Below are 26,893 nucleotides of genomic sequence, written 5' to 3'. Positions count from 1 at the left end.
ACTAAACTTCACAAAGGATGTGCTACATAAATATTCATCTTTTCCTAGAAATGCTCATGACCAATCGGCAACCACTTGCTGACTCAACGGGTTCCCGTTCCGGGTTGAGTATTTCATAACCAGGTCTGAGTGTGGACGACGCGTGCACGAGAACACAGGAATACAAACTCCATGTTCTCCTTCGTCGCTTCGTGTTTGCTGTTGGCGATCTTCATCGCCGGGTGTTCTGGGGAAGGTTAGTGATATACTAGACTTGTTCTTTTCATGTCATGCGTCACTATGTACGATGGCTCTAGTGCATGAATATATTTCATAATGGCTGTCGGATACATTTCAAGGATGACCAGGAAGTTGTTAAATCTCCGTTCCCGTCTGTTCAATGATACAAAATACCGCTAGCTTTTGCGTTGATGTTCATGTCTCGCAACCTCGAATGTCCGGATAAATCGAAGTAACAGAGTCACGCATGGTTCGAGATGATTCATGATGTGAAATTATTTCACAGACTTTATGATGTAAATATTGGTGAACCTGAATTTCATGTTATCGATTACAGCTGTCATTTTCACTGTTGTCAGCCCTTTGATGATAGGAAGTAAAATATATCCATGTGGCAGTGAGTGTGTGAGTGTGAGTGAGTGAGTGAGTGGGATTTTTTCGCCGCTTTAGCAATATTCCAGTAATATCACGGCAGGGGACACCAGAAATCGAACCCGGACCTTCGGCGTGACGGGCGAACGCTTTAACCCCAGGGCTACCCCAACGCCCCTTCATTGGAAGGAGACGATCCACCCCTATGCGTCCCATGGCGTAGACCAGTTGCAATTATATTGGCTTCAATGTGTTGGTTTTGCACACATCAGGAATCTTTTTCATTATGATGTTCCTGTCTTATCCGATCGTTTTAGAACAGTTTGTTACTAGTTAATTGTAGCATATTTAAAAGAAATCAAACTGCAGAATATAATCTAGTAGTTTGCATCTCAGTTAGAATGAATCTTCAGCAACCCATGCTTGTCGTAAGAGGCGACTAACGGCCGGGATCGGGTGGTCAGGCTCGCTGGCTTGGTTGACATTTGTCATCGGTTCCCAGTTGCGGCGATCGATGGTCATGCTGTTGATCACTGGATTGTCCGGTCCAGACTCGATTATTTACAGACCGCCGCCATATAGCTGGAATATTGCTGAGTGCGGCGTAAAACTCAACTCACTCACTTTTACCCTTGCATGTGATATTTGACGGATATCATTTTTAGTGATTGTTAACATCATTGTTATTGTGTTTAATATACTGTAGAACAAAAAACATGACTTGAATCGAATAGCTACTACACAGTACCCACTCACTCACTCACTCATACTCACTCACTTGATACAGTTCTATTGTTTACTCAAGTTCAGTGTTGCAGGGTAGTGTCTTGTATTTCCTGGTTTAGGAATTCACGAATGATGCTAGGACTAACCCAGTGCTTTAAGTGTTCGCTCGCCAGGCCGAAGGCCCAGGTTCGGTTCACTACATGGGTACAATGTGTGAAGCCCATTTCTGGTGACCCTACCGTGACACTGCTGGAATATTGCTAAAAGCGGCGTAAAACTCACCCACTCACCCCAGTGAGGGCTGAGACGGCGAGCCAGATGTACCTCCCAAATGGGAGAAGCAGCACCCCAAGGTTGTTGAAGTTGAAGTGTATCGAGTGAGTGAGTGAGTGATGTTTTACACCGCTTTTAGCAATATTCCAGCAATCCCGGGGGACACCAGAAAAGGGATTCGTACATTACACCCACAAACAAAGCCCGTACTTCTAGCGCGACGAGCGAACGACGCTTTTACCACTTAACCCCGGTAGAGATATTACTGACATACTGTTCATAAACCGACTCACATAGCGCTGGGTTTGAGACAAGGATGCTGGTTTCTAAGTGTCCTGTATTGTTGAGTCGTCGACAGACCGGATGTGACCTACATGGTCCGAGATGATAACAGCAGACAGCATATTTCCTCCCTCGTCGTGTGTCTTTCTCTGAGGCAGATATTCAACTCTCGTGGGAGTTATAGCTTTATACATTCAGTCCAAAAATGCAAAGGTAAATTGTATTTCAAAGATCAACATCGCAACGAATGCCAAATATCCGAGTTTGGTTTTACGCCGCTTTTACCAATATTCCAGCAACATCACGGCGGGGGACACCAGAAATGGGCTTCACACATTGTGCCAATGTGGGGATTCGAACCCGGGTCTTCGGCGTGACCAGCCAATGCTTTAACCACTAGGCTACCCACCGCCCCCCAAATGTCCGAAATGAGGAAGGGCAGAAAAAAAAGCTCTCAGCGTAATGGACAATGGGCACACACGTCTAAAACTGCTGAAATTACTTCTTGTTGTGGTTTATGGTCCTGTGCATAGAGCTCAGGTCACAAAATCAGTTGAAGTTAAGCAACGTTGGGCGCGGAGAATTCTTGGATGGGTGACGGTGTGTGGCCGTTTGACTCCTGAGTTTTTCTAGGACTCCAGTCCTGCCCCACAACAAAGCACATGTGATACATGTGGTCTCGCCTTGGGCAAGTGAGTTTGTTCAAAACCGCCTCTGTTCACCCAGTAGAAAATGGGTACCCGGTGGGATAAGTTATGTGGCTATAACCTTCTTTGGATTATCCGGGGTAATAATGTATCAGCGCTTTGAGTATGTACAAGTGTGTTGAAACAGGCGCTTTATTAATGTCCATTAAACCAGAAGTCACTCTAGCAATGCGGCAATGCATCTTTTCACTTTGTCGCATTTTCTCCAAAACCAAACTTTCTGCATACAGCATTGTTGTGTTTGGACAATGTGTCTTGTATTGATTTAGTTTCAAGATGTGCTTTAAGTCCTTGTGATTATACTTCTAGAGTGGTAAAGTATCTCTCGGTCGCCGGTTTGTAAATGAAACCTCCATACCTTATACGCGTCAATCTCTCTCGAACATCTAACATTCCCCTTGTATTTCTTGCAAGCATAAAGTTAATTCGGATCGTTATATATTTCAGATTGCTATGGTCCAGGCTGTCAGCCTTGTGGTCAGTGTTATAGCGGAACCTGTAACAACAAAACTGGACATTGTTTATCGGGATGCAAAGCTCACTTTAAGTTGCCTTCGTGCAAAGGTAGGTTGTATGCGCTTTTGCATGTCTAACTGTAAGTTATCGCTGGGTCAAGCTACACATATACTCATGCCAATAATGGTTGTCACCCCCTTCAATTTTTTTAATTGGAGAGGGTGTGTGTGTGTGTGGGAGGTTGGGGTGGGGAGGGTGGTGACAACCATTATTGGCATGAGTATATATGGTTTAACCAGATGCAATGATGACTCGTATATATATACACAGATGCAGTGAATACTCATGCAGATACAGGTGTAGTAAAACGTGGACAGATACAGATGCAGTGAAGACTTCAATAGATGCAGATGCAGTGAAGATTTGGATAGATGCAGGTGCAGTGAAGACTTGGATAGATACAGGTGCAGTGAAGACTTGGATAGAGATGCAGTGAAGATTTGAATAGATACAGATGCAGTGAAGACTTGGATAGATACAGGTGCAGTGAAGATTTGGATAGATACAGGTGCAGTGAAGACTTGGATAGATACAGGTGCAGTGAAGACTTGGATAGATACAAGTGCAGTGAAGATTTGAATAGATACAGATGCAGTGAAGACTTGGATAGATAAAGAGTGAAGATCTGATACAAATTCAGAAGACTTGGATAGATACAGGTGCAGTGAAGACTTGATTTGAATAGATACAGATGCAGTGAAGACTTGGATAGATACAGGTGCAGTGAAGATGCAGATAGATACAGGTGCAGTGGAGACTTGGATAGATACAGATGCAGTGAAGACTTGGATAGATACAAATTCAGTAGATACAGGTGCAGTGAAGACTTGGCTAGATAGAGGTGCAGTGAAGACTTGAGTAGATACATAGTGAAGACTTGATAGATACAGGTGCAGTGAAGACTTGGATAGATACAGGTGCAGTAGAGGCGCAGACTTGTAGATACAAATTCAGTGAAGACTTGGATAGATACAGGTGCAGTGAAGACTTGGATAGATACAGGTGCAGTGAAGACTTGGATAGATACAAGTGCAGTGAAGACTTGAATAGATACAGATGCAGTGAAGACTTGGATAGATACAGGTGCAGTGAAGACTTGGATAGATACAAGTGCAGTGAAGATTTGAATAGATACAGATGCAGTGAAGACTTGGATAGATAGAGGTGCAGTGAAGACTTGGATAGATACAAGTGCAGTGAAGATTTGAATAGATACAGATGCAGTGAAGACTTGGATAGATACAGGTGCAGTGAAGACTTGGATAGATACAGGTGCAGTGGAGACTTGGATAGATACAGATGCAGTGAAGACTTGGATAGATACAAATTCAGTAAAGACTTGGATAGATACAGGTGCAGTGAAGACTTGGATAGATAGAGGTGCAGTGAAGACTTGGATAGATACAGGTGCAGTGTGGACTTGAATAGATACAGATTCAGTGAAGACTTGGATAGATAAAGGTGCAGTGAAGATCTGAATAGATACAAATTCAGTAAAGACTTGGATAGATACAGGTGCAGTGAAGACTTGGATAGATAGAGGCAGTGAAGACTTGAGTAGATGCAGATGCAGTGAAGACTTGGATAGATACAGGTACAGTGAAGACTTGGATAGATACAGATGCAGAGAAGACCTGGCTAGATAGAGGTACAGTGAAGACTTGGATAGATACAGGTGCAGTGAAGATTTGGCTAGATACAGGTGCAGTGAAGACTTGGCTATAAAGAGGCGCAGTGAAGTCTTGAGTAGATACAGATGCAGTGAAGACTTGGATAGATACAGGTGCAGTGAAGACTTGGATAGATACAGGTGCAGTGAAGACTTGGATAGATACAGGCGCAGTGAAGACTTGAGTAGATACAAATTCAGTGAAGACTTGACTAGATACAGGTGCAGTGAAGACTTGGATAGATACAGGTGCAGTGAAGACTTGGCTAGATAGAGGCCAAGTGAAGACTTGAGTAGATACAAATTCAGTGAAGACTTGGATAGATACAGGTGCAGTGAAGACTTGGATAGATACAGGTGCAGTGAAGACTTGGCTAGATACAGGTGCAGTGAAGACTTGGCTAGATAGAGGCGAAGTGAAGACTTGAGTAGATACAAATGCAGTGAAGACTTGGATAGATACAGGTGCAGTGAAGACTTGGATAGATACAGATGCAGTGAAGACTTGTATAGATAGAGGTGCAGTGAAGACTTGAATAGATACAGATGCAGTGAAGACTTGGATAGATAGAGGTCCATTGAAGACTTCGATTGATACAGATGCAGTGAAGACTTGGATAGATACAGATGCAGTGAAGACTTGGATAGATAGAGGCAGTGAAGACTTGGATAGATACAAATGCAGTGAAGACTTGGATAGATACAAATGCAGTGAAGACTTGGATAGATACAGATGCAGTGTAGACTTGAATAGATACAGATTCAGTGAAGACTTGGATAGATAGAGGCAGTGAAGACTTGGATAGATACAGGTACAGTGAAGACTTGGCTAGATAGAGGCGCAGTGAAGACTTGAGTAGATACAAATTCAGTGAAGACTTGGATAGATACAGGTGCAGTGAAGACTTGATAGATAGAGGCAGTGAAGACTTGGATAGATACAGATGCAGTGAAGACTTGGATAGATAGAGGTACAGTGAAGACTTGGATAGATACAGATGCAGTGAAGACTTGGATAGATAGAGGTCCATTGAAGACTTGGATTGATACAGATGCAGCGAAAACTTGGATAGATAGATGCGCAGTGAAGCCTTGAATAGATACAAATTCAGTGAAGACTTGGATAGATAGAGGTGCAGTGAAGACTTGGATCGATACAGATGCAGTGAAGACTTGGATAGATACAGGTGCAGTGTAGACTTGAATAGATACAGATTCAGTGAAGACTTGGATAGGTACAAGTGCAGTGAAGACTTGGATAGATAGGGGCAGTGTAGACTTGAACAGAAACAGGTGCAGTAAAGACTTGGATAGATACAGGTGCATTGAAGACTTTGATAGATACAGGTGCAGTGAAGCCTTGAATAGATATAAATTCAGTGAAGACTTGGATAGATAGAGGTGCAGTGAAGACTTGGATAGATACAAATTCAGTGAAGACTTGGATAGATAGAGGTGCAGTGAAGACTTGGATAGATACAAATTCAGTGAAGACTTGAAGAAGAAACAGAATGCCCTTATTGAGTATCATTTCATTGTGGAATTAAATCTCCCATATTAGGGTCATGACCTTTACACAAAATTAAAAATTCTTAGCACAAATATCTTTGCTCAAATCAGTTTGTATGTGTGTACCTCTACTGGATGAAGTAAGCGAGTATGATTTTGCGCCTGTTTAGCAATATTCTTTGCGGTTGGGGACATCGGAAATGGGCTTCATACGTAGTACCGATATCGGGATTCGAACCCGGGTCTTCTTTGTAAACAGCGATCGCGTTAACCACTAGGCTATCCCATCACCCACTACGAGATATTACACATTTGACTTCTGGTGCAGATTTATTCTTCAAAAAGTTAGTGAAGAGATCTCGCATCAGATAGTAATATCCTGAACAAAAAAAGAAACTCCACTCTTAAAGAAATGAAGTATACTGAAAATGGTGAGTATATGGTAATATAGTTAATATCATAATGCATACAGCACGCCCTTTTGTGAAAACGCGACGCTGTACGTGTGCGGGATCGCGTGACCACATGCTCTTGTGCCTAACCACAACGTAGCATGTGCTTGTGAGATGTTGAACGTGAACTGCAATTGACATGCTCCAGGCTTGCCAGTCTAAGTTGTGACTGTTGCAAGTGCCATGCCATGCAGTAGACGGACAATTCACAACCTGAGGATCACATGTGCATCAAACGGGTACGACATCTGATCGCCCCAGGTCAGGATGGCCACATGTGACGTCACATGCCGAGGACAATCAAACTTGGCTTCTTCATTTGCGTTATCGTTTTACGACCGCAACGTCAACCAGTAATGCACTGTTTTGGGGTCGCTAAACTGCCAAGACCAAATGAAACCGCTTGCGCGCTGCCCATCTTCGAATTCGTGCCCCTGTGTTTGGCCGATTCTGACACAGAACAACCTTAATGAACTTCTGCGCAGGGCACAACTGCGTCGGCAGAAGGATAAATATCCTGCAAAATGCTGGTATAGACGTCATTGAGTGGCTATTGTGATCGTCTAATGCTCTTAGAATGTCTTCGTGCTTTGAGACGTCAACCCCAGAATGTTCAAGAACTGGGCGCCATGTTGGTACAGCAATGGCGCAGGTTGCCTAACGCTGTGTTCACGGGTGTCAGGCAGTCAATGAGACAACGTTGCCTTGCTGTTGTGAATGCGAGAGGTACTGAACAAGCTCCAATACTGACTCCTCATGAAATAAAAAATTGACCCCATCCTGTTACTGTGGACTGGTCAGGGTGCCAAGCGCCCCTCAATACCTAATCCTGTTGTTGTGTACGTTCATTACGTCCATAAACCAGGTTTATCCTTTTACTTTTGTTCTATATCGGTATGTTTCGGACATATGAAAAGTACCTCGTTAGGATGAGAAAGCCACAATAACTCGGTGCGCCTAGTTGCTGCAAGAGTTGTATACTCCCCAGGGAGTTGAGATTGATAATGCGATGTGCCGTTGAGATTGACATCCAATCATCGAGGGAAAAAAAATACCAGCGCCATGAGCATGCACTAGTGCGTGGATATGTGCGCTATATAAATATCCTATAATAATAATAATAATAATAAATAGTGAGTCTCACCAAGAAAATAATACTCATGCAGCTGTTTTTATGTTTTATTTTACTACATACATGTATTATCTGTCAACCTGAAGCAAATTGGTTTTGCTATGTTCCAGCCTCAGGGTCCTCATTTTGTTTGACTTGTTATCTTGGTACCCCACAAACCGCAAAATCTGCAATAAACGCATCACAAACTTCGGGAAACAAAATATGCAAGAAACATTTTGTGTGTTTGAGATAGGTAGAAGTCCGCTAGAATCAAACTTAGATATTAAAGTGCCATAAAAAAGCAATTTGAAACTACAATCGCTTGTTAAAGGGACTACCCCCTTCATGTTTACTTAAAGAGCTTGTTTTGGAGACACTGTGAATTTTCACTAATTAATTTTCTACAATTACTTTACAAATATTAGACCCCAATGTGTTGTGATGACTTATATTTCGTTAACCACATTACCCACATATGTGGGCGGTGGAGTAGCCTAGTGGTGAAAGCGTTGGCTCGTCACGCCGAAGACCTGGGTTCGAATCCCCACATTGGTACAGTTTGTGAAGCCCATTTCTGGTGTCCCCCGCCGTGATGTTGCTGGAATATTGCTAAAAGCGGCGTAAAACCATACTCAGTCAGTCAGTACCAACGTGTGTGAAATTTTGGACATAGCTTTGCTAATTGTTGCTTCGTAATAAAATGGGAGGTCTTCAAACATTGGACGCCGAGAATATAGTTAGGCTCATTACTTTTTGATAGCCCTCGTAAAGTCACAGATATTTCATCCAGGGGGTGCATATACACTGTGATTGTGGCTTCACATACATAGGTGAAACATCCCGCCCATTTGACATACGACTGAAGGAGCACAAAACCATGTGTACAAAGAATGGACCAAAAATCAGCTCCCTCAGAACACATCGTCAAAAACCCTACCCACTCCATTGACTGGCAACAATCAACCATATTAACCACAAATGTCCCTGATTGGCGCAAGCGCAAACTATTAGAGTCTTTAAAAATAAGACAGTTACAACCGCAGCTGAACTGGGATCAAGGAGTGTACCTCCGGTGTCCTCCCATTTGTGAGAACTCCCAGTTGTGAGACACATTAATTAATGGTTCAGTGCACATAGGTGGCATTTCCACATCCCTACAATGAAAGTGGGATCAGCCCAGCCCGCTACCCACAGGAGGCATAGTTCATTGATGAGTTGATTAATGAAATAGATTATCAAAGATTATATTTACACAGAAGAAATAGTTCATTGAAATATTTTATTTATTCAGAAGAATATGTAATTATGATAACACATATTTATTGACTATTTCTGAAGTTTGAAAGTCATTTTGGTTTAAACATATTTTATTATTATTTATGAAAATGAATTGGGATTGGTGAACAAGCATTACTGCTAATGTTAACACCGCTCCCATGCAACATAATATACAAAATGAAATGGAGGATGTGACGTCATCGATATTGACTATTGCATAAATATATTTTTAAGTACATATTAATATATACAGATTACATCAAATACAACTATTCTATAAGTAGTCATAATGAGAGAGTTCCAGGTGTGTGTGTCTAACAAGCTATTGTAGGAATATAAATCAATCATGAGAAGGTTGTTGAGTTAATTTCAGTATTTCCTGAGACAATTTGAAGCGTTGTGTCTTGATGATATAATCGTGGATGGATTCAACTATTTTCTGGTTTACACAAGGAGTAAATTCTTTGTTTCCGTTCAAAATGGTATCTAGGTTATATCGGGTAGTGGAAATTACATATTAGTTCTTATCAAGTGAGAAAATAGTGTAGGGCGTTTTCACTATGATATCGACAAGAGCAACATGGACTGTCTATTAAATGTCTGTTATACCTATCGGCGTTTAGGTCGCTATAGATCCGAGCCTGAGGCGGCAGTGAAAGATTTGACAAAAACAAGAGCCATAATTAAGGTCAATATAAATCTTGTTTTCGGTATTTGTAATTAGGTTTTAAAATTCTGTGAGACTACATGACTCTTTGGAATTTGGTAGGGCATTCCATAAATTTATTGTGTCGGTTAAAAAGGATTTCGCATTACAGGCAGTTCGACTGTAAATTCCTTGTATTTCAGAGTTATTTCTTAAACTTTAGCTTGTAGTTTCGGAGACGGAGTAAATCTGAGTAGGTAAATTAATTTCTCTTTCAAATGATCACGAAGTTACCTACACAAAATATTTAATTTTTAAAGACATTTACCTGAGTATGCTAATCAATTTATCTTATAAAGTTTCATTAAGTTACCTCCACAAGATTCAGTTACATAGCAAATCAGTAATTAGCTAGGGTTAATCCATTCTATCAGACAGGGGGAGTATGGTGTGTTTTCGTTGTTAATTACCTACTCCACTGTCTCATAACTGGGAATCTCACAACTGGGAGTTCTCACAAATGGGAGTAGACCGTACCACCCCAGTGCCTGGGAAGTCAATTAGCTCATTACTGGCTTCTACCCACATCTGCTAATCATTTGTATAAACTCTTCTCTTGTAGAAACAATGCCCATCACTCTGTCATCTCCCGTTTCGTATCAAATTTATTGTAAACTCTGTCAAAAAAGAAACGCAACCCCTGTATTTTAGAGATTTTGATCTGAAGTTTTAAGACGACACAGCATTTTTATTATTTAAGACAGAAGTCTGAAATTTGGCAGAATAATAACCAAGATGGGCATGTTTAAAATTGTCATTTCAAAAGTCATCTCACAGACACCAGTTTGTCACCAGGGGGGCGTCTTTCTCAGTATCTCGTATGAGCACCACGAGCTGCAATCACTGCACGGCATCTCCTTGGACAAGAACGGATAAGACGCCGGATTCTTTCCTGGGGAATGGCTCTCCACTCCTCCTGCAGTGCTACGCCGAGCTGTTGCAGCGTCTGTGGCGGCGGCTGACGTTGACGTACGCGTCGACCCAGAGTATCCCACAGGTGTTCAATAGGGTTGAGGTCTGGTGATTTAGAGGGCTATGGCAAGACATTGACGTTGGAATTCTGCAGAAAGTTCATTGTTGCACGTGCAGTATGAGGCCGGGCGTTGTCCCGTTGAAAAATCTGTGTCTGTTGGTCAATAATCGGGAGAAGGTGAGGCTGTAATACGTGGTTGATGTAACGTTGGGCTGTCAGGTTCCCTTCAACGATCACCAAGTCTGATTTCTGGTTGTATGAGATGGATCCCCAAACCATAACGCTTTCTCCGCCAAATCTGTCCCCCTGTCGGACGCAGATGGGCGCAAAACGTTCATGACGTCTCCTATACACACGTTTTCTTCCGTCGTGATGTTGCAAAAGAAAACGTGATTCATCAGAAAACCAGATGCGCCTCCAGTTTTGTAAAGTCCATATCCTTACGTTGTTGCACCACCTGAGTCGTCGGCGGAGATGTAGGGGGCGTAGTACAGGTCCAACAACTGGTCTACAGGCACGTAAACCCGCTTCTTTCAGACGGTTCCTAATCGTTTGAGCTGACACTCTCCTCAAACCTGGTATTTGTGTGGCAGTCACGGTTGGTAGGGCATGCCGATTACGCAGGTGATGGACCCGGATGTACCGATCTTGAAGGGGGGGTCGTGATTCTTGGCCTTCCACTTCTCGGGCGATCGTTGGTCAAATTGAAGTTGTTGTAGCGGCTCCAAAGTCGGGATATCGTTGTTTTGTGAACATTTAGGTGCCGTGCAACAGTTCCAAAACTTTCTCCGGCTTGAACACGACCAATGGCGATATTTCGGTCGGCAGCACTCAATCGTGGCATTTTTCACACAGCTTTTCATGCGACAAATGAATGAATATAATACGAAAGCACATGGGCTTTATACACCTCTACATTAACTGCCATTTTCATGATTTGCATGTGTTTTTTTTGTGCGAAGTCACCATGAGGGTCATTTCATGCGTTGTGACGGAATAAGCAATAAAATACACTTATGCGTACAAATGCAGTTGTTTGGATGGTAATCTTCATTAATTACGTGTATAATTTCAATACATTCGAATAACATTTAGTTTGGAAGCAATAACTTCATTCAAACGAATTTTTCATATCTGAGGACAGGGGTTGCGTTTCTTTTTTGACAGAGTTTATATACATGCAACACTGGCTTCTTGTACATGTAGTATATATACTCATAGATGTATCTTGCTTGTTACAATTCACCTGACGAAGGGGCAAGGACTAGACCCAGAAACGTTGTGACATACAATAAAGAATTTGTCATCCATAATATACTCTGCAAAAAAAGAAACGCACAGGTGATAATGAAATTTAAAATTAACTTTATTTTATTTCTATGCAAACAAAACCCGGTTACTTTAACCAAACATAATGTATACTTGTTCATATCCATTAAGTATCGCTCAAACACACCATTTCATGAAATATTGTTGTTTGATGATGGTTTTTGAAAATATCATGAAATTTTCACGTGTAAATGACACTTCGAACGATATGCACGTGAAAGTTGCTTCACCTATGCACCAGTGTGTAGGGTATATGAGGAAGGCAGTTTAACGTGTTCAATTCACTTTCAACGCCAGTTTACTGACGAATTCAACATGCCACGACTTAGCGAAGCTGACCGAACATCGCCATCGGACGTCTTGAGGCTGGCGAATCTCAGTCATCAGTTGCAAGACACTTCAACGTGCATCACACAACAATTTCCCGTTTATGGAGGCGCTACAATCAACTGGGCTCGACCCGCGACCGACCTCGGAGTGGTAGACCACGGGTAACCAATGCTGCACAGGACCGCTACATCCGGGTGTTCCATTTACGTAACCGGGCCGTCCCAGCAACACAAACAGCAGAAAACGTCCCAGGTCTTCGCCGCGTCTCCGCCCAGACCATCAGAAATCGCCTCAGACAGCACGGGATACGCCCTCGACGACCTCACGTAGGATGCACACTACGACCTCATCATCGCCTGGCACGTGTTCGATGGTGCAGGAACGTCCAGAGATGGAATTGGAGACATTGGCAGCGAATTTGGTTCAGCGACGAATCTCGTTTCCAACTTCAAAGACACGATGGTAGGACGAGGGTCTATAGACGGAGAAACGAACGTTACGCCCGTAATTGTGTAGTTGAAGCGGACAGATTTGGAGGGGGAAGTGTGATGGTATGGGGGGCCATTTCTTACAACGGGAGAAGTGACTTGGTGCACGTCCGTGGTAACCTGACTGCAATTCGTTACAGGGATGAAATTCTGCAACGTCATCTTTACCTGTCATCAACCCTCAACGTCACGTTTTCCAACAGGACAACGCCAGACCGCACGTGGCTCGCATCACGATGGACTACCTGACGAATCAGAACATCACAGTTCTTCCCTGGCCTTCAAAATCCCCCGATTTGAACCCAATAGAGCATTTGTGGGACCAGCTTGGGAAACGCGTTCGACGTCGTCAGCCTCAACCCCAAACGTTGCAACAACTGTCTAAAGCCTTGCAGGAGGAATGGAGGAGGATCCCCCAAGCACGGATTCAAAGACTGATCATGTCCATGGACAGGAGGTGCCAAGCTGTGTTGCAAGCTCGAGGTGGTCACAACAGGTACTGACCTCCACGCCATCTGTACGCCCGGTGCAATGGTTTCAGAGACAAATGATAGCTGCATGTTGTAAAGCTGACTCTTGACAACATCCATGTGAAATTTTACGTTCGTGCGATCATTAGTTAAAGTTTTATTTGGAAACAAAATAAAGTGTTTACATTCCTGAGTTTTCACCTGTGCGTTTCTTTTTTTGCAGAGTATATTTGCGTTTTACTAGTTTCACATTTTTGTTCATTACATAGACAATGCCTCGTGGTTTTACAACAAGCAATGTGTTGTTTCAGCACACAATGTCATTGTATTACTGTAGGCCCCACTCAGATAGAAACCTGTGAAGATCCGGGTTAGAACTTATCTTCACCAACCCATACTTGTGATAAGAGGCGGCTTACAGGGTCGGGTCGGTAGGCTTGCCGACTTGTTACTCACATGTCATCGTGACCCAGTTGATGGAAAATCAGTGCACCGTTAAACAACAAACAAACAAACAAACTCAGAGACGATCATAAGCTGATAACTGTATTTTCTAATAATATTAATATGTACATTTATATGTGGGATTCAGGGGCGGATACAGTTTTTTGAGAAAGGGGGTGTGCACACTTCATTTTCACGCGAGTTTCAATGGTCATTTAATAAAATTTCAGGACAAAAGAGAGGGTGCAACTCTGGATCCGCCTATCGGATTTGTTTTCTCATTATGTTTTCCTCATGCTCTCAAACTTATACCGGAAGTACCGGAAGTACCGGAAGTACCGGAAGTGATCCCATCAGACTCGCTAAGAGCAGTTTCAGTCATCAGCGATATGGATACACTGCAATATAGACATTCCAGCGTATTAGATACGAATACACAAAAGTATCGGATCTATAAAAACAGCTGGAGCTATGTCGAATTCAGGCGGACATTGACTTTCATCGCAAACACAAAGCAGCCATACCGACGAGGCTCGCTCTAAAGCAGCGGTCACATCGTACGGACACGCACGTAGTTGACCATAGTGGGGGATGAACCTAGTAGACCGTACTTGACCTTAGTTAAACGTAGTTAGACGTATTCAAACGTACTTCAACGTAGATCACCATAGTTATGACCGTACTTTGAACTTCAGCAAACCAATGATTTGGCCGTGGTTACACCAAAAACATTTCAACATGTTCAGGGGCGTACCTATTATTATGAAAAAAAGCCTGGGCTTACACATGATTGTTGCTAAAAAGGTTAGGCAAGCCCTCAATACTATCTAAATATATATCTTTGCACCCCATCGGGCTTACACGAAAAAAATGGCTTGCGACGCGCCTCATATTCAAAATATCTCTACGTTTAGCTTGAATGACAAGACCATCAGTTTGAACGTGGTTGACCATAGTTCTCCCTAGTAGACCATAATTGGCTCTACTGCATCGTTGGGTTGTGACCGTAGCACACCGTGGTAACATGGCACTACGATAAAACTACGGTTTACTTCTACTTCCAGCCTGCTTCAATCACGGTGAACTACGTTCAAATGAGTGAGTGAGTGAATATGGTTTTGCGACGCATTTAGCAATATTCCAGCAATATCACGGCGGGGGACGGTCCACAACGTTCATGACCGTAAGATGCGACCACGGCTGAAACAAAACGGACTTACTGCCTATTTCATTCAGCATACTACGGATAACAAGCACAATCAACGTCTCCGGGTGACGCAAGCAATTTTGACTGTTAGCTAAACAAAATTAAATCCCAAATCTTCAGCTCTCCTCATAGTCATTTAAACGGATAGTTGAACTATCCATTTCACCCCTTTGTTTCGGTCACAACAGTTATAACACACCATTGCCATGAATGAGTGAGTGAATTTAGTTTTACGCTGCACTCAGGATTATTCCAGTTATATGGCGGCGGTCTGTACATAATCGAGTCTGCACCAGACAATCAAGTGATCAACAAGCATGAGCATTACTCTACGCATTTGGGATACCATAACATGTGTCAACCAAGTCAGCGAGCCTAACCACCGATATCCGCCGTTATATTGTTAAGATAGTGCTATAAGCGGCGTAAAACCATTCACTCACATAGATACCACGTGGAAGTTTAACATGGAGTCCCCTCTCCGACACTGTACACTACGCTATACTGGCTCGGAGATGACCAGGTCTTGGTTTAATTCAAAGTTCCAGGAAGGAAATCAATAGTACCATCGTTTGGTTAGGCACAGATTCAGATTCCTCTTTTTAAAAAGTCTTTCTGGTCTACAGGCCTATAGTACACATACAATTGCTACAATTAAATGTACGTGGCGATGGTAACATTTCTTGCATTGAAAACATATTTTAACTAATTGCAATAGATTTGATAACATCAATATTCTTAGAATTTAACAGACTGGAAATATTTGTTTATCTCTTACGGATGCTGGTATAAATTATGACTGGGCTATTTACTTCGTAACTGAATACTTGGTACACACGACTATTCATTGAATTCACTTTCAATATCACCTGTATTACAATTTTTACAGATTGATTCGTTATCAATCAAAGCTCTGTTGGACTGGCGGAAATAATTAATTCTAAATTCATGAAAACAACTTCTATATTTACACAATGCCCTGTTGTGAACTTATTTTGTAGATTCCTGATCTAAAACTCCGGCTCTAACAAAGATTTATGAGAAGAATAGTGTTCTAAAACCGGTTTAGTTAGGCACTGCCGGATGTGAAAAACGGTGGTCAGTATATTACTTGGACTATGTTCTTTGTTATATCCAGTTATAGTACATGCGTGCAGACCGCCTCCGTGGTGTAGTGGTTAGAGCGCCCGCCCGGAGAGCGGAAGGTCGCGGGGTCGATCCCCGACCGCGTCATACCAAAAGACGTTAAAATATGGTACTTGTTGGTCCCTGCCTGTCGCTCGGCATTAATGGGTACAACAAGGACTGGTCGGCTCGGAGTCAGTATAATGTGTTTGAGTTGGATATTCATGCTTCACTGCGGCATGGTATCTCAGATGGCTAACACTATAAAACCAGCTTCAGTCTGGGCAAGTACAAGCAGCCGCACATACACATACACACGCATGCACGTCGTCATATGACCCAATTTCACCTCACCTCACATGCGTGCAATACGCCTTACGGCGTGTAGTAGCCCAGTGGTTTAAGCGTTCAGTCATCACACCGAAGACCCGGGTTCTATTTTCCGCATGGTTACAATGTGTGAAGCTCATTTCGGGTTTCCCCGACCTTGGTGGAATAATGCTAAAGCTATATTCACTCACTCTCTCTAACGGTGTTTTATTTCCCCAGAGTGCGAAGATGGGTGGTGGAACGACAACTGTTCGGAAAGATGTGGAAGCTGCTCGAATTCAAACAAGTCATGCAATAAGCCGGATGGTCATTGTAAATCATGCATAAGTGGGCTGCAGCCTCCTCTGTGCACAGGTATTTATTATTCTCACACACACACACACACACACACACACACACACACACACACACACACACACACACACACACACACACACACACACACACACACACAGACAGAGAGGCTGTTGGGTTGGAATATATATAACATTGTATTCAGTAGAAAGGCCACAGGCCCATGTACAATGTACAATACAATACAAAGGAATGAAGTGCACAAAAACTAGAACATATTTAAATATTTACAATAACAATTCGCTACGTCGCATAAACGCTTCCTTAAAATATTTTGCATACATATATAAATAACTGCTATTTTCATTTTGAAGAAGGCGAATGAGAGAATTTCTACCTTTACAGACAAAATTACATACATACATACGCACGTACATACACATACACACATACATACGTACCTACACACACACAGAGACACACACACACACACACACACACACACACACACACACACACACACACACACACACACACACACACACACACACACACACACACACACACATACATACATACATACATACATACATACATACATACATACATACTGGAAGTAATGTGTTTGCATTGATGTCCTTCTCTTTGCCAGAGGTTTGCCGTAAGGGCTACTACGGACCAAACTGTAAGATACCCTGTGGCAATTGCTCGAATCCAAACATATCCTGCGACCCTGTTAGCGGAACATGTCCTGGCCGATGTCTTGATGGGTTTATAGGTAGCAACTGCAAAACAAGTAGGTACAAACAGCACGGGATTGTCTGATCCAGACTCGTTTATTTACATACCGCAGAGAGAGAGAGAGAGAGAGAGAGAGAGAGGGGGGAGAGAGAGAGAGACTGGCTTTAAATCCATACAACGGTGGTTGTCCCTAAAGATTGTGTAATAGTCTGAATTTAATTCAATGATATAATTTGCATAGTAATAGTTATTGTTATAAAACTCACTGATACAATCCCACCAATGAAACCATCAGGTATCCTATATTCTGTATGTTCTCAGAGTGTCCCCTTGGAACCGCTGGGCCTAATTGTGACCACCTGTGTCGGAACTGCAAGGACAATGATTGTGATGCCGGGGGGAACTGTACACGAGGGTGCCGAGCTGGCTATTTTGGACACAAGTGCGAAAATGGTAAGATCAATGGCGATGCTGTAATGCTTAATACTTCATTGTATCGCCGTTAGTCCTGAGCAACGAACCATAGAAATCTACTGATAAAACGCCTAACATTATAGAACTATATAACATTTATATAAGACTTTCTCTTGGTGTGCGGAGAAGGTGTTTACTCAGGGACTGATCATAATTTATGACTCGGTTGGGGTCATGATGATTTCAAGGGAGGATCACCCATTTTGTAGGGGGGTCACTTACTTTGTACATGTTTTTGGTTTTTTAAAATCTTTATTTATTTATTTATTCATTATTTATTTATTTATTTTTATTATTATTTATGAGTACAGATCATCTGAAATGCTATTTCACATTGTTATGCTGTATTTTTGCAAACAGGATTTGGTTTAATTGTTGCTTAAACTTCAACGGCGTCGTGTGTATTGTGATCGATACATGACGTAAAATATCATAAGTTCTATCCCGATCTACTAACGGGATCGGCTGGTCAGGCTCGCTCACCTGTTTAATATCATCGTATACCAATTGCGTTGATCGATGCTCATGCTGTTGATCACTGGACTGTCTGGTCCAGACTCGATTATGTACAGACCGCCGCCATATAACTGGAATATTGCTGAGTGCAGCGTAAAACTCAACTCACTCACTGAATAACTGAATTGTGTGGCCCAGGTACGATAATTGAGGGACCGCCGTCATATAGCGAGCAAATTCTGAATACGGCGTTAAACAATAAATAAACAGAAACACATAGCGTAAAGCCTTCGTGTTCACACCTTAGAGTGCTTTGTATTTTGTATTTTCAGGAGGTCACATGATGTTCAAAGAGTATGTGATAGGTAAGCTCCTATTATCTATTAGGGCTGTAACGATGCATCGAACTATCGATGGATTGCAATTGGTGAGTGTCCAATAGCAATTAATCGATGGCAGAAACTAAAAACTACCGATGTACTGATGTTTTATGTGACTATCGATAGTTTAGTAAGTAACTTCCGTTGATAAATGCGCAGCGCAAAATACAGGAAGTACCTGATTCGTTCAATTTGATTTAGGCTTTCCCGCCCCTGTTACCTCTTAAACAAACCTGATCTGGATTTCCAGTTTCTTTTCAGTTATCAAAAGAGACTGAAACTACTTAAGCTCGTTTTTGTTCAATGTAAATTATACATTCATATGGGAAATGACTTCAAATGAGACAATTCAAGGAGAAAAAACACACTATTGCAATAGTATTGCAATAGTTGGTCGAAATAGTATGTTGCAATAGACTATCGCTATCGCAATAGTTGTTTCCCCCTCAATAGTCACCCCTAGTATTTATACCAAATTCCATGTCATTTCCAGTCGACATTTTCCCTAACCTTTCAGAAAAAGCGACCCAAACTCTACCCGGTCCATAACAAGTCAAGAGTTTCGTCCCTTTTCCGAAAGTTGTTCAGTTGTTCAGTGGTTCTGCGTTACTGTTGTTCAGGTGTTCAGTGGTCCTGCGTTACTGTTGTTCAGGTGTTCAGTGGTTCTGCGTTACTGTTGTTCAGGTGTTCAGTGGTCCTGCGTTACTGTTGTTCAGGTGTTCAGTGGTTCTGCGTTACTGTTGTTCAGGTGTTCAGTGGTCCTGCGTTACTGTTCAGGTGTTCAGTGGTTCTGCGTTACTGTTGTTCAGGTGTTCAGTGGTCCTGCGTTACTGTTCAGGTGTTCAGTGGTTCTGCGTTACTGTTGTTCAGGTGTTCAGTGGTCCTGCGTTACTGTTGTTCAGGTGTTCAGTGGTCCTGCGTTACTGTTGTTCAGGTGTTCAGTGGTTCTGCGTTACTGTTGTTCAGGTGTTCAGTGGTTCTGCGTTACTGTTGTTCAGGTGTTCAGTGGTTCTGCGTTACTGTTGTTCAGGTGTTCAGTGGTTCTGCGTTACTGTTGTTCAGGTGTTCAGTGGTTCTGCGTTACTGTTGTTCAGGTGTTCAGTGGTTCTGCGTTACTGTTGTTCAGGTGTTCAGTGGTTCTGCGTTACTGTTGTTCAGGTGTTCAGTGGTTCTGCGTTACTGTTGTTCAGGTGTTCAGTGGTTCTGCGTTTCACTGTTGTTCAGGTGTTCAGTGGTTCTGCGTTACTGTTGTTCAGGTGTTCAGTGGTCCTGCGTTACTGTTGTTCAGGTGTTCAGTGGTCCTGCGTTACTGTTGTTCAGGTGTTCAGTGGTTCTGCGTTACTGTTGTTCAGGTGTTCAGTGGTTCTGCGTTACTGTTGTTCAGGTGTTCAGTGGTCCTTCGTTACTGTTGTTCAGGTGTTCAGTGGTCCTGCGTTACTGTTGTTCAGGTGTTCAGTGGTTCTGCGTTACTGTTGTTCAGGTGTTCAGTGGTTCTGCGTTACTGTTGTTCAGGTGTTCAGTGGTCCTGCGTTACTGTTGTTCAGGTGTTCAGTGGTCCTGCGTTACTGTTGTTCAGGTGTTCAGTGGTCCTTCGTTACTGTTGTTCAGGTGTTCAGTGGTCCTGCGTTACTGTTGTTCAGGTGTTCAGTGGTCCTGCGTCCTGTTCGTTACTGTTGTTCAGGTGTTCAGTGGTCCTGCGTTACTGTTGTTCAGGTGTTCAGTGGTCCTGCGTTACTGTTGTTCAGGTGTTCAGTGGTCCTTCGTTACTGTTGTTCAGGTGTTCAGTGGTCCTGCGTTACTGTTGTTCAGGTGTTCAGTGGTCCTTCGTTACTGTTGTTCATGTGACTCATCAGTTTTATTTCTTTCAGGTCAGTTGGCGATAATGTCCTTTCGTGTAGCGCCGCTACCAAGCTGGCAGCTTGGCACTGTTGTTCTTGCAGGAGTATTGTTTATTTTAGATGGCTTACAACATAATCTTTCAGGTGGCTCGGCAACATGTTGTTTCAGGTGTATCTGTAACATTGTTGTTTTAGATGACTCACAACATAATCCTTCAGGTGACTCAGCTGTATTCATTTTTGTTTTGGTGTCTTGTTGAATATTCTTGTTTCAGAGGGTTGAGCGAGTTAGTCATTCAAATGACTGAGCAAACTTTTTGGTTCAAGTGGGCTGGTAATATTTTGGGTTCAGGGGGCTCGGCAAATAGCAATTGTCCCGGCATGCTTGTTTTCAATTTCCTTTGGAACCACTTGTTTCAACTGCTTCGGCCTCATTCTTTCTACGTCCGACCTCAAGTGTTGTTGTGTCGGATGGGTGGACAGAAGAATTACGTCAGAGGCTTTTCACCATGTTTTGTTGATTGGCTCGACCACATGTTTTCAGGCCTATGAGCATTATTGCTGTTTCAGGTGGCTCTGTCGGTTGTTGTGCACTAATTTTGATCCTCGTTGTCATTTTCCTGATCGTCCGTGCTTGTGGGAAGAACAAGTGAGTTATTGCTATTATTACCTATGAATACCGCAAGCTCATATGAAATACTGTGCCACAGCTAAATGGCTGCAATATTGTGAACTGCAGTGGCTGTAAACAAGCATGTGACATGTGACTACTAGCTGCTGTAACAGGCACGTGTAGCTGTGACGTTGCTGACTACAAACCTGCTGTAACAGGCACGTGTAACTGTGACAGTGCTGACTACAAACCTGCTGTAACAGGCACGTGTAGCTGTGACGTTGCTGACTGCTAGCTGCTGTAACAGGCACGTGTAGCTGTGACAGTGCTGACTACAAACCTGCTGTAACAGGCACGTGTAGCTGTAACGTTGCTGACTACAAACCTGCTGTAACAGGGTCGTGTAGCTGTGACGTTGCTGAATACTAGCTGCTGTAACAGGCACGTGTAGCTGTGACAGTGCTGACTACAAACCTGCTGTAACAGGCACGTGTAGCTGTGACGTTGCTGACTACTAGCTGCTGTAACAGGCACGTGTAGCTGTGACGTTGCTGACTACAAACCTGCTGTAACAGGCACGTGTAGCTGTGACGTTGCTGACTACTAGCTTCTGTAACAGGCACGTGTAGATGTGACGTTGCTGAATACAAACCTGCTGTAACAGGCACGTGTAGCTGTGACGTTGCTGACTACAAACCTGCTGTAACAGGCACGTGTAGCTGTGACGTTGCTGACTACTAGCTGCTGTAACAGGCACGTGTAGATGTGACGTTGCTGAATACAAACCTGCTGTAACAGGCACGTGTAGATGTGACGTTGCTGACTACAAACCTGCTGTAACAGGCACGTGTAGCTTGTACCTTGTTATCTCCCTTGATTGTAAAATATAGTAGAATCAGCATGTCTGTCTGTCTGTCTGTATGTCCGCCCCCGTTTGCGTTTACTGAACAGAACTCCACAATTGCATATTTCGCAGTGGAAGAGGTTTTATAGATCTGTCTGTTGGTGAAGTGGTGCCTTTTGACAATTGAGATATTGAAAAATGCTTATCAGCATTATTTTCTTCTTCACTGAACTGAATGTATCGACTGGCAATGATTAAAAAGAGGGGAATGGAGCCAAACTTTGGGGGAATACTTCATTGACTGGCGATCCTTTTTTAAACATATGTTGGCTGTAAACACTGCAGGACTCACTGGCAGGCTAGGAATGTTGACCCAGCGTAATTTCATCCCACGTTCCATTGTGCGGAAGGTGTTTGGATAGCCTAGTGGTTAAAGCGTTCGCTCGTCCCGCCGACCACCCAGGTTCGATTCTCCACACGGGTACAATATGTGAAGCACATTTCTGGTGTCCCCCGCCATGATATCGCTGAAATATTACTAAAAGCGGCGTAAAAGCATACTCACTTACTCACCCATAGTGCAGAAGGTACTAGGGTTTGCTCATAGGGTTTGATTCACATGTGTAAAATATGGAAAAGTCATTTCTTGGGTTCCCTGTTGTGATATTACTGGAATATTGCTAGAAGCGGGGTAAAACGTCACTCACTAACTCACTTCATGTTTCAGAAGACGGAAACACGCACTGCTGACAATGCATCATATTCAGAAAAAACTTTCGGATCAGGCCCGCTTCGCACAAGTAGACCCGGAAACTGACCTTGACACTGCCTCGATCTGTCCAACCAACCAGGAAGCAGAACCTTCACAGCCTCACTACAGGTCAGTCCATAATGTTACTTTCATAACAGTCTTTCATAGCTCGACTAAACATTAAACTGCATTGTTTCCTGCATTGACAAAGGGGCATAACCATAAGGCGCTATAGAGCTACAGTACCGGGCAAAAGAAAGTATGCTACCATGGTCGGTGGTAGACAGATGTGACGCAAACAAGAAATGGTATTTCGATGTTCATGTGTATGAGACAGGTATCGTCTCTGTAGGGGCGGTGGGGTATCCGAGTGTTTAAACCGTCCGCTCGTCACGCTGAAGACGCGGGTTCGATTCCCCATATGGGTACAATGTGCGAAGCCCATTTCTGGTGTCCGCGCCGTGATATTGCTGGAATATTGCTAAAAGCGGTGTTAAGACATACTCACTCACTCATATTTGTATTTTGAACCGTCAGTTTGAATTGTCTGCATTGATTGACCAATTGCAGCGGAGACAGCAGTTATGACCGTTAATACATATTCAACTATATTTCAGGACCCATTCGAACACATGTCCAGATGTAATGCAAGCCGTCGAAACCTCCTCATCTGGAGATGTAAAGTTGCCCGTTACAGTTACGAAAAGTTATCCTGGGCCCAGCTCGCCAGCAGTACCAGTTTCCCGCTTGCCACCTCCCCCCTTTGCCCGTACAGGACCCCTTCCCCCCCATCACCTCAGAGCATACAAGGATATCCCGTGCTTCGACCAACAGTAACTACGTAATCGCCGTCAGCAGCCCCGACGTCGAACCCTACGATAATATGACGTTTTCCGATAACAGCTACCACCCGCGTGGGTGCTCACAAGCTTCTGAGAAAGAACCTGTATATGTGAATAAGTAAGAGGGAAATCATGAAGGTTAGAGACATGGCGAAAATATTTGAATCGGCAGATGAAAAGTGATGAATGTTGATTGTCTCCATATAAAATGGCGCAGTGATGGTGGTGAAGAAGCTTTCAAAGCTCTAATGGAAAAGAAACAATACCATGAAACAAACCACACCACATTCTCAACGAATGTTGAACCGAATGTGTGTAATCTCGACCAGGGACCTCAGGTGACTTCGCGAATTCTGGGCCCCGTTCAAAACTGTGACTTGAGGGCTAAGCCGTCTCAGTTTATACCGACTTACCACGGTGACAACTGTACAAACCATGCCAAAACCCTGGATTTGTAGGGTCTTGGAAACTAATGCCTGACTTTAGCAGTGAATGTCACAGGAAAAACAGACTGGTGGTGAATTGGAGATACAGCATATCTACATAATGCTCAGTGTTTGAGCAATTTTTGCGATAGGAAATTGTAGTACAATAGTTGTAAATATAGCATATACGCTCCCTCACTCTCTCTCTCCATCGCTCCCTCCATCTCTCCTTCTCCCTCTCTATATCTCCCTCAATCTCTCTCCATCCTTCTCTCTCTCCATCCTTCTCTCTCTTATCTCTCCATCTCCACCCTTCTCTCTCTCCATCCTTCTTTCTCTCTTATCTCTCCATCCTTCTCCCTCTCCACCCTTCTCTCTCTCCATCCTTTTCTCTCTTCTCCCGCTCCATCCTTCTCTCTTCTCCCTCTCCATCTTTCTCTCTCTTCTCCCTCTCCATCTTTCTCTCTCTTCTCTCTCTCCATCCTTCTCTCTCTCCATCCTTCTCTCCCCTCCCTTCTCTCCATCCTTCTCTCTCTCACCCTTCTCTCTCCATCATTCTCTCTCCACCCTTCTCTCTCTCATCATTCTCTCTCTCTCTTCTCTCTCTCAATCATTCTCTCTAAACCCTTCTCTCTCCATCCTTCTCTCTCCACCCTTCTCTCTCCATCATTTTTCTCTCCACCCTTCTCTCTCTCCATCATTCTCTCTCCACCCTTCTCTCCTCCTCCTTCTCTCTCCTCTCTCTCCATCATTCTCTCTCCACCCTTCTCTCTCCATCATTCTGTCTCCACCCTTCTCTCTCTCCATCATTCTCTCTCCATCATTCTCTCTCCACCCTTCTCTCTCATCGTTCTCTCTCTCTTCTCTCCATCATTCTCTCTCCACCCTTCTCTCTCCATCATTCTCTCTCCAGCCTTCTCTCTCTCCATCCTTCTCTCTCTTCTCCCTCTCCATCCTTCTCTCTCTTCTCCCTCTCCATCCTTCTCTCTCTTCTCTCTCCATCCTTCTCTCTCTCTCTCCTCTCCATCCTTCTCTCTCTCTCTCTCTCTCCATCCTCTCTTCTCCCTCTCCATCCTTCTCTCTCTTCTCCTCTCCATCCTTCTCTCTCTCTTCTCTCTCCATCCTGCTCTCTCTCTCCACCCTTCTCTCTTCATCATTATCTCTCCACCCTTCTCTCTCTCTTCTCTCCCCATCCTTCTCTTCCATCCTTCCCTCTTTCCATCATTCTCTCTCCACCCTTCTCTCTCTCTTCTCTCCCCATCCTTCTCTCTCCATCCTTCCCTCTTTCCATCATTCTCTCTCCACCCTTCTCTCTCTCTTCTCTCCCTATCCTTCTCTCTCCATCCTTCCCTCTTTCCATCCTTCTCTCTTTCCCTTCTCTTCTCTCTCTCCATCCTTCTCTCCACCTCTCTCTCTCTCCCCATCCTTCTCTCTCCATCCTTCTCTCTCTCTCTTTCACCCCATCCTTCTCTCTCCCCATCCTTCTCTCACGATCCTTCTCTCTCTCCATCCTCTCTCCACCACACCCTTTCTCCCCGTCCTTCTCTCACCATCCTTCTCTCTCCACCACACCCTTTCTCCCCATCCTTCTCTCCCCATCCGTCTCTCTCCATACACTGATGTGTAGTCGTATGTCAGTGCGTCCGTTTTCTGTCAAATGTCTGTCTGTGTTGCTCGCTAGAACATAGCTGTTACACCCCAACTCACAGATTCGAAAAATTACGTTGTTATTCATGTGAAGTAGAGATTCCTTATTGTGGAAGTACAGTAGCCATGGCCTGATTCAATCAAGATTTGACAGCAAACTGGCCGATTCCAGGCCCGAGTTTAGGCCTGTTTGATTTTCCTGGAAGAAACGTTTAAAAAACGAATGTTTCTGGCTTGGTACATCTTTATAAGTCTTTATTAATATCTAAACAATGTATATATTACCCAGTGTAAAGTAAATTTGTATTTACCAAACTTTATGGTCCTTTTTGTTTCGTTTGAGTGTCAGTTACAGAATGCGTTGGTTGTAGCCCGCACGTGTGTGTGTTATGTAGATTCCCGGGCAGAATACGCCCCTGGAAGCCAGCGAGTGTATACCATTAGAATCCCAGGGAAGAATACGTATCTATCAGCCCGTAGCTCTCACCCATGTAGACATATGGGCAGAATACGCCCCTGGAAGCCAGCGAGTGTATACCATTAGAATCCCGGGAAGAATACGTATATAGAAGCCCGTAGCTCTCACCCATGTAGATATATGGGCAGAATACGCCCCTGAAAGCCAGTCAGTGTCTACCATTAGAATTACGGGAAGATTACGTATCTGTAAACCCGTACCTCTTTCCCATGTAGATTCCCGGGCAGAATACGCACCTGGTAGCCAGTCAATGTCTTCCACTTTAGTTCAGGACTGTCGGCATGGGAATACCTGTGCCTAATACGTACAAAGCTGCCCCGATTGTCTGCCATGTGGATTCATGGGTAGAATACGTATCTAGCTGCACACGAGCGTCTGTCACGCCGATTTCGGGGCAGAATACGTACCTTACAGCCCACGAGTGCCTGCCACGCGGAAACCGGGGCAGAATACGTACTTTACAGCTCACGAGTGCCTGCAAACGCAGAAACAGAGGAAGAATACGTACCTTACAGCCCACGAGTGCCTGCCACGCAGAAACAGAGGAAGAATACGTACCTTACAGCCCACGAGTGCCTGCCACGCAGAAAC

At 43.5% G+C, this 26,893-nt stretch overlaps 1 protein-coding gene across 1 annotated transcript; it reads left to right on the top strand.

Annotated features, from left to right (window-relative positions):
• The first annotated feature begins 92 nt into the window (after positions 1–92).
• On the top strand, positions 93–24,482 carry LOC124262074 (multiple epidermal growth factor-like domains protein 10). Its single transcript, XM_046696497.1, has 9 exons — positions 93–235; positions 3,027–3,143; positions 16,739–16,873; positions 17,466–17,609; positions 17,876–18,007; positions 18,817–18,849; positions 21,273–21,351; positions 22,887–23,039; positions 23,528–24,482. Exons 1-9 carry the CDS (start codon positions 172–174, stop codon positions 23,745–23,747), a joined length of 1,077 nt encoding a protein of 358 aa, XP_046552453.1. The 5' UTR covers positions 93–171; the 3' UTR covers positions 23,748–24,482.
• The last annotated feature ends 2,411 nt before the right edge of the window (positions 24,483–26,893 follow it).

The sequence above is a fragment of the Haliotis rubra genome, unplaced genomic scaffold (genome assembly GCF_003918875.1).
Source record: "Haliotis rubra isolate DU_JTF1 unplaced genomic scaffold, ASM391887v1 Scf82, whole genome shotgun sequence".
Lineage (NCBI taxonomy): Eukaryota > Metazoa > Mollusca > Gastropoda > Lepetellida > Haliotidae > Haliotis > Haliotis rubra.
Note: the sequence above shows the minus strand (reverse complement) of the source record. Positions and strands in the feature narration are given on the sequence as shown.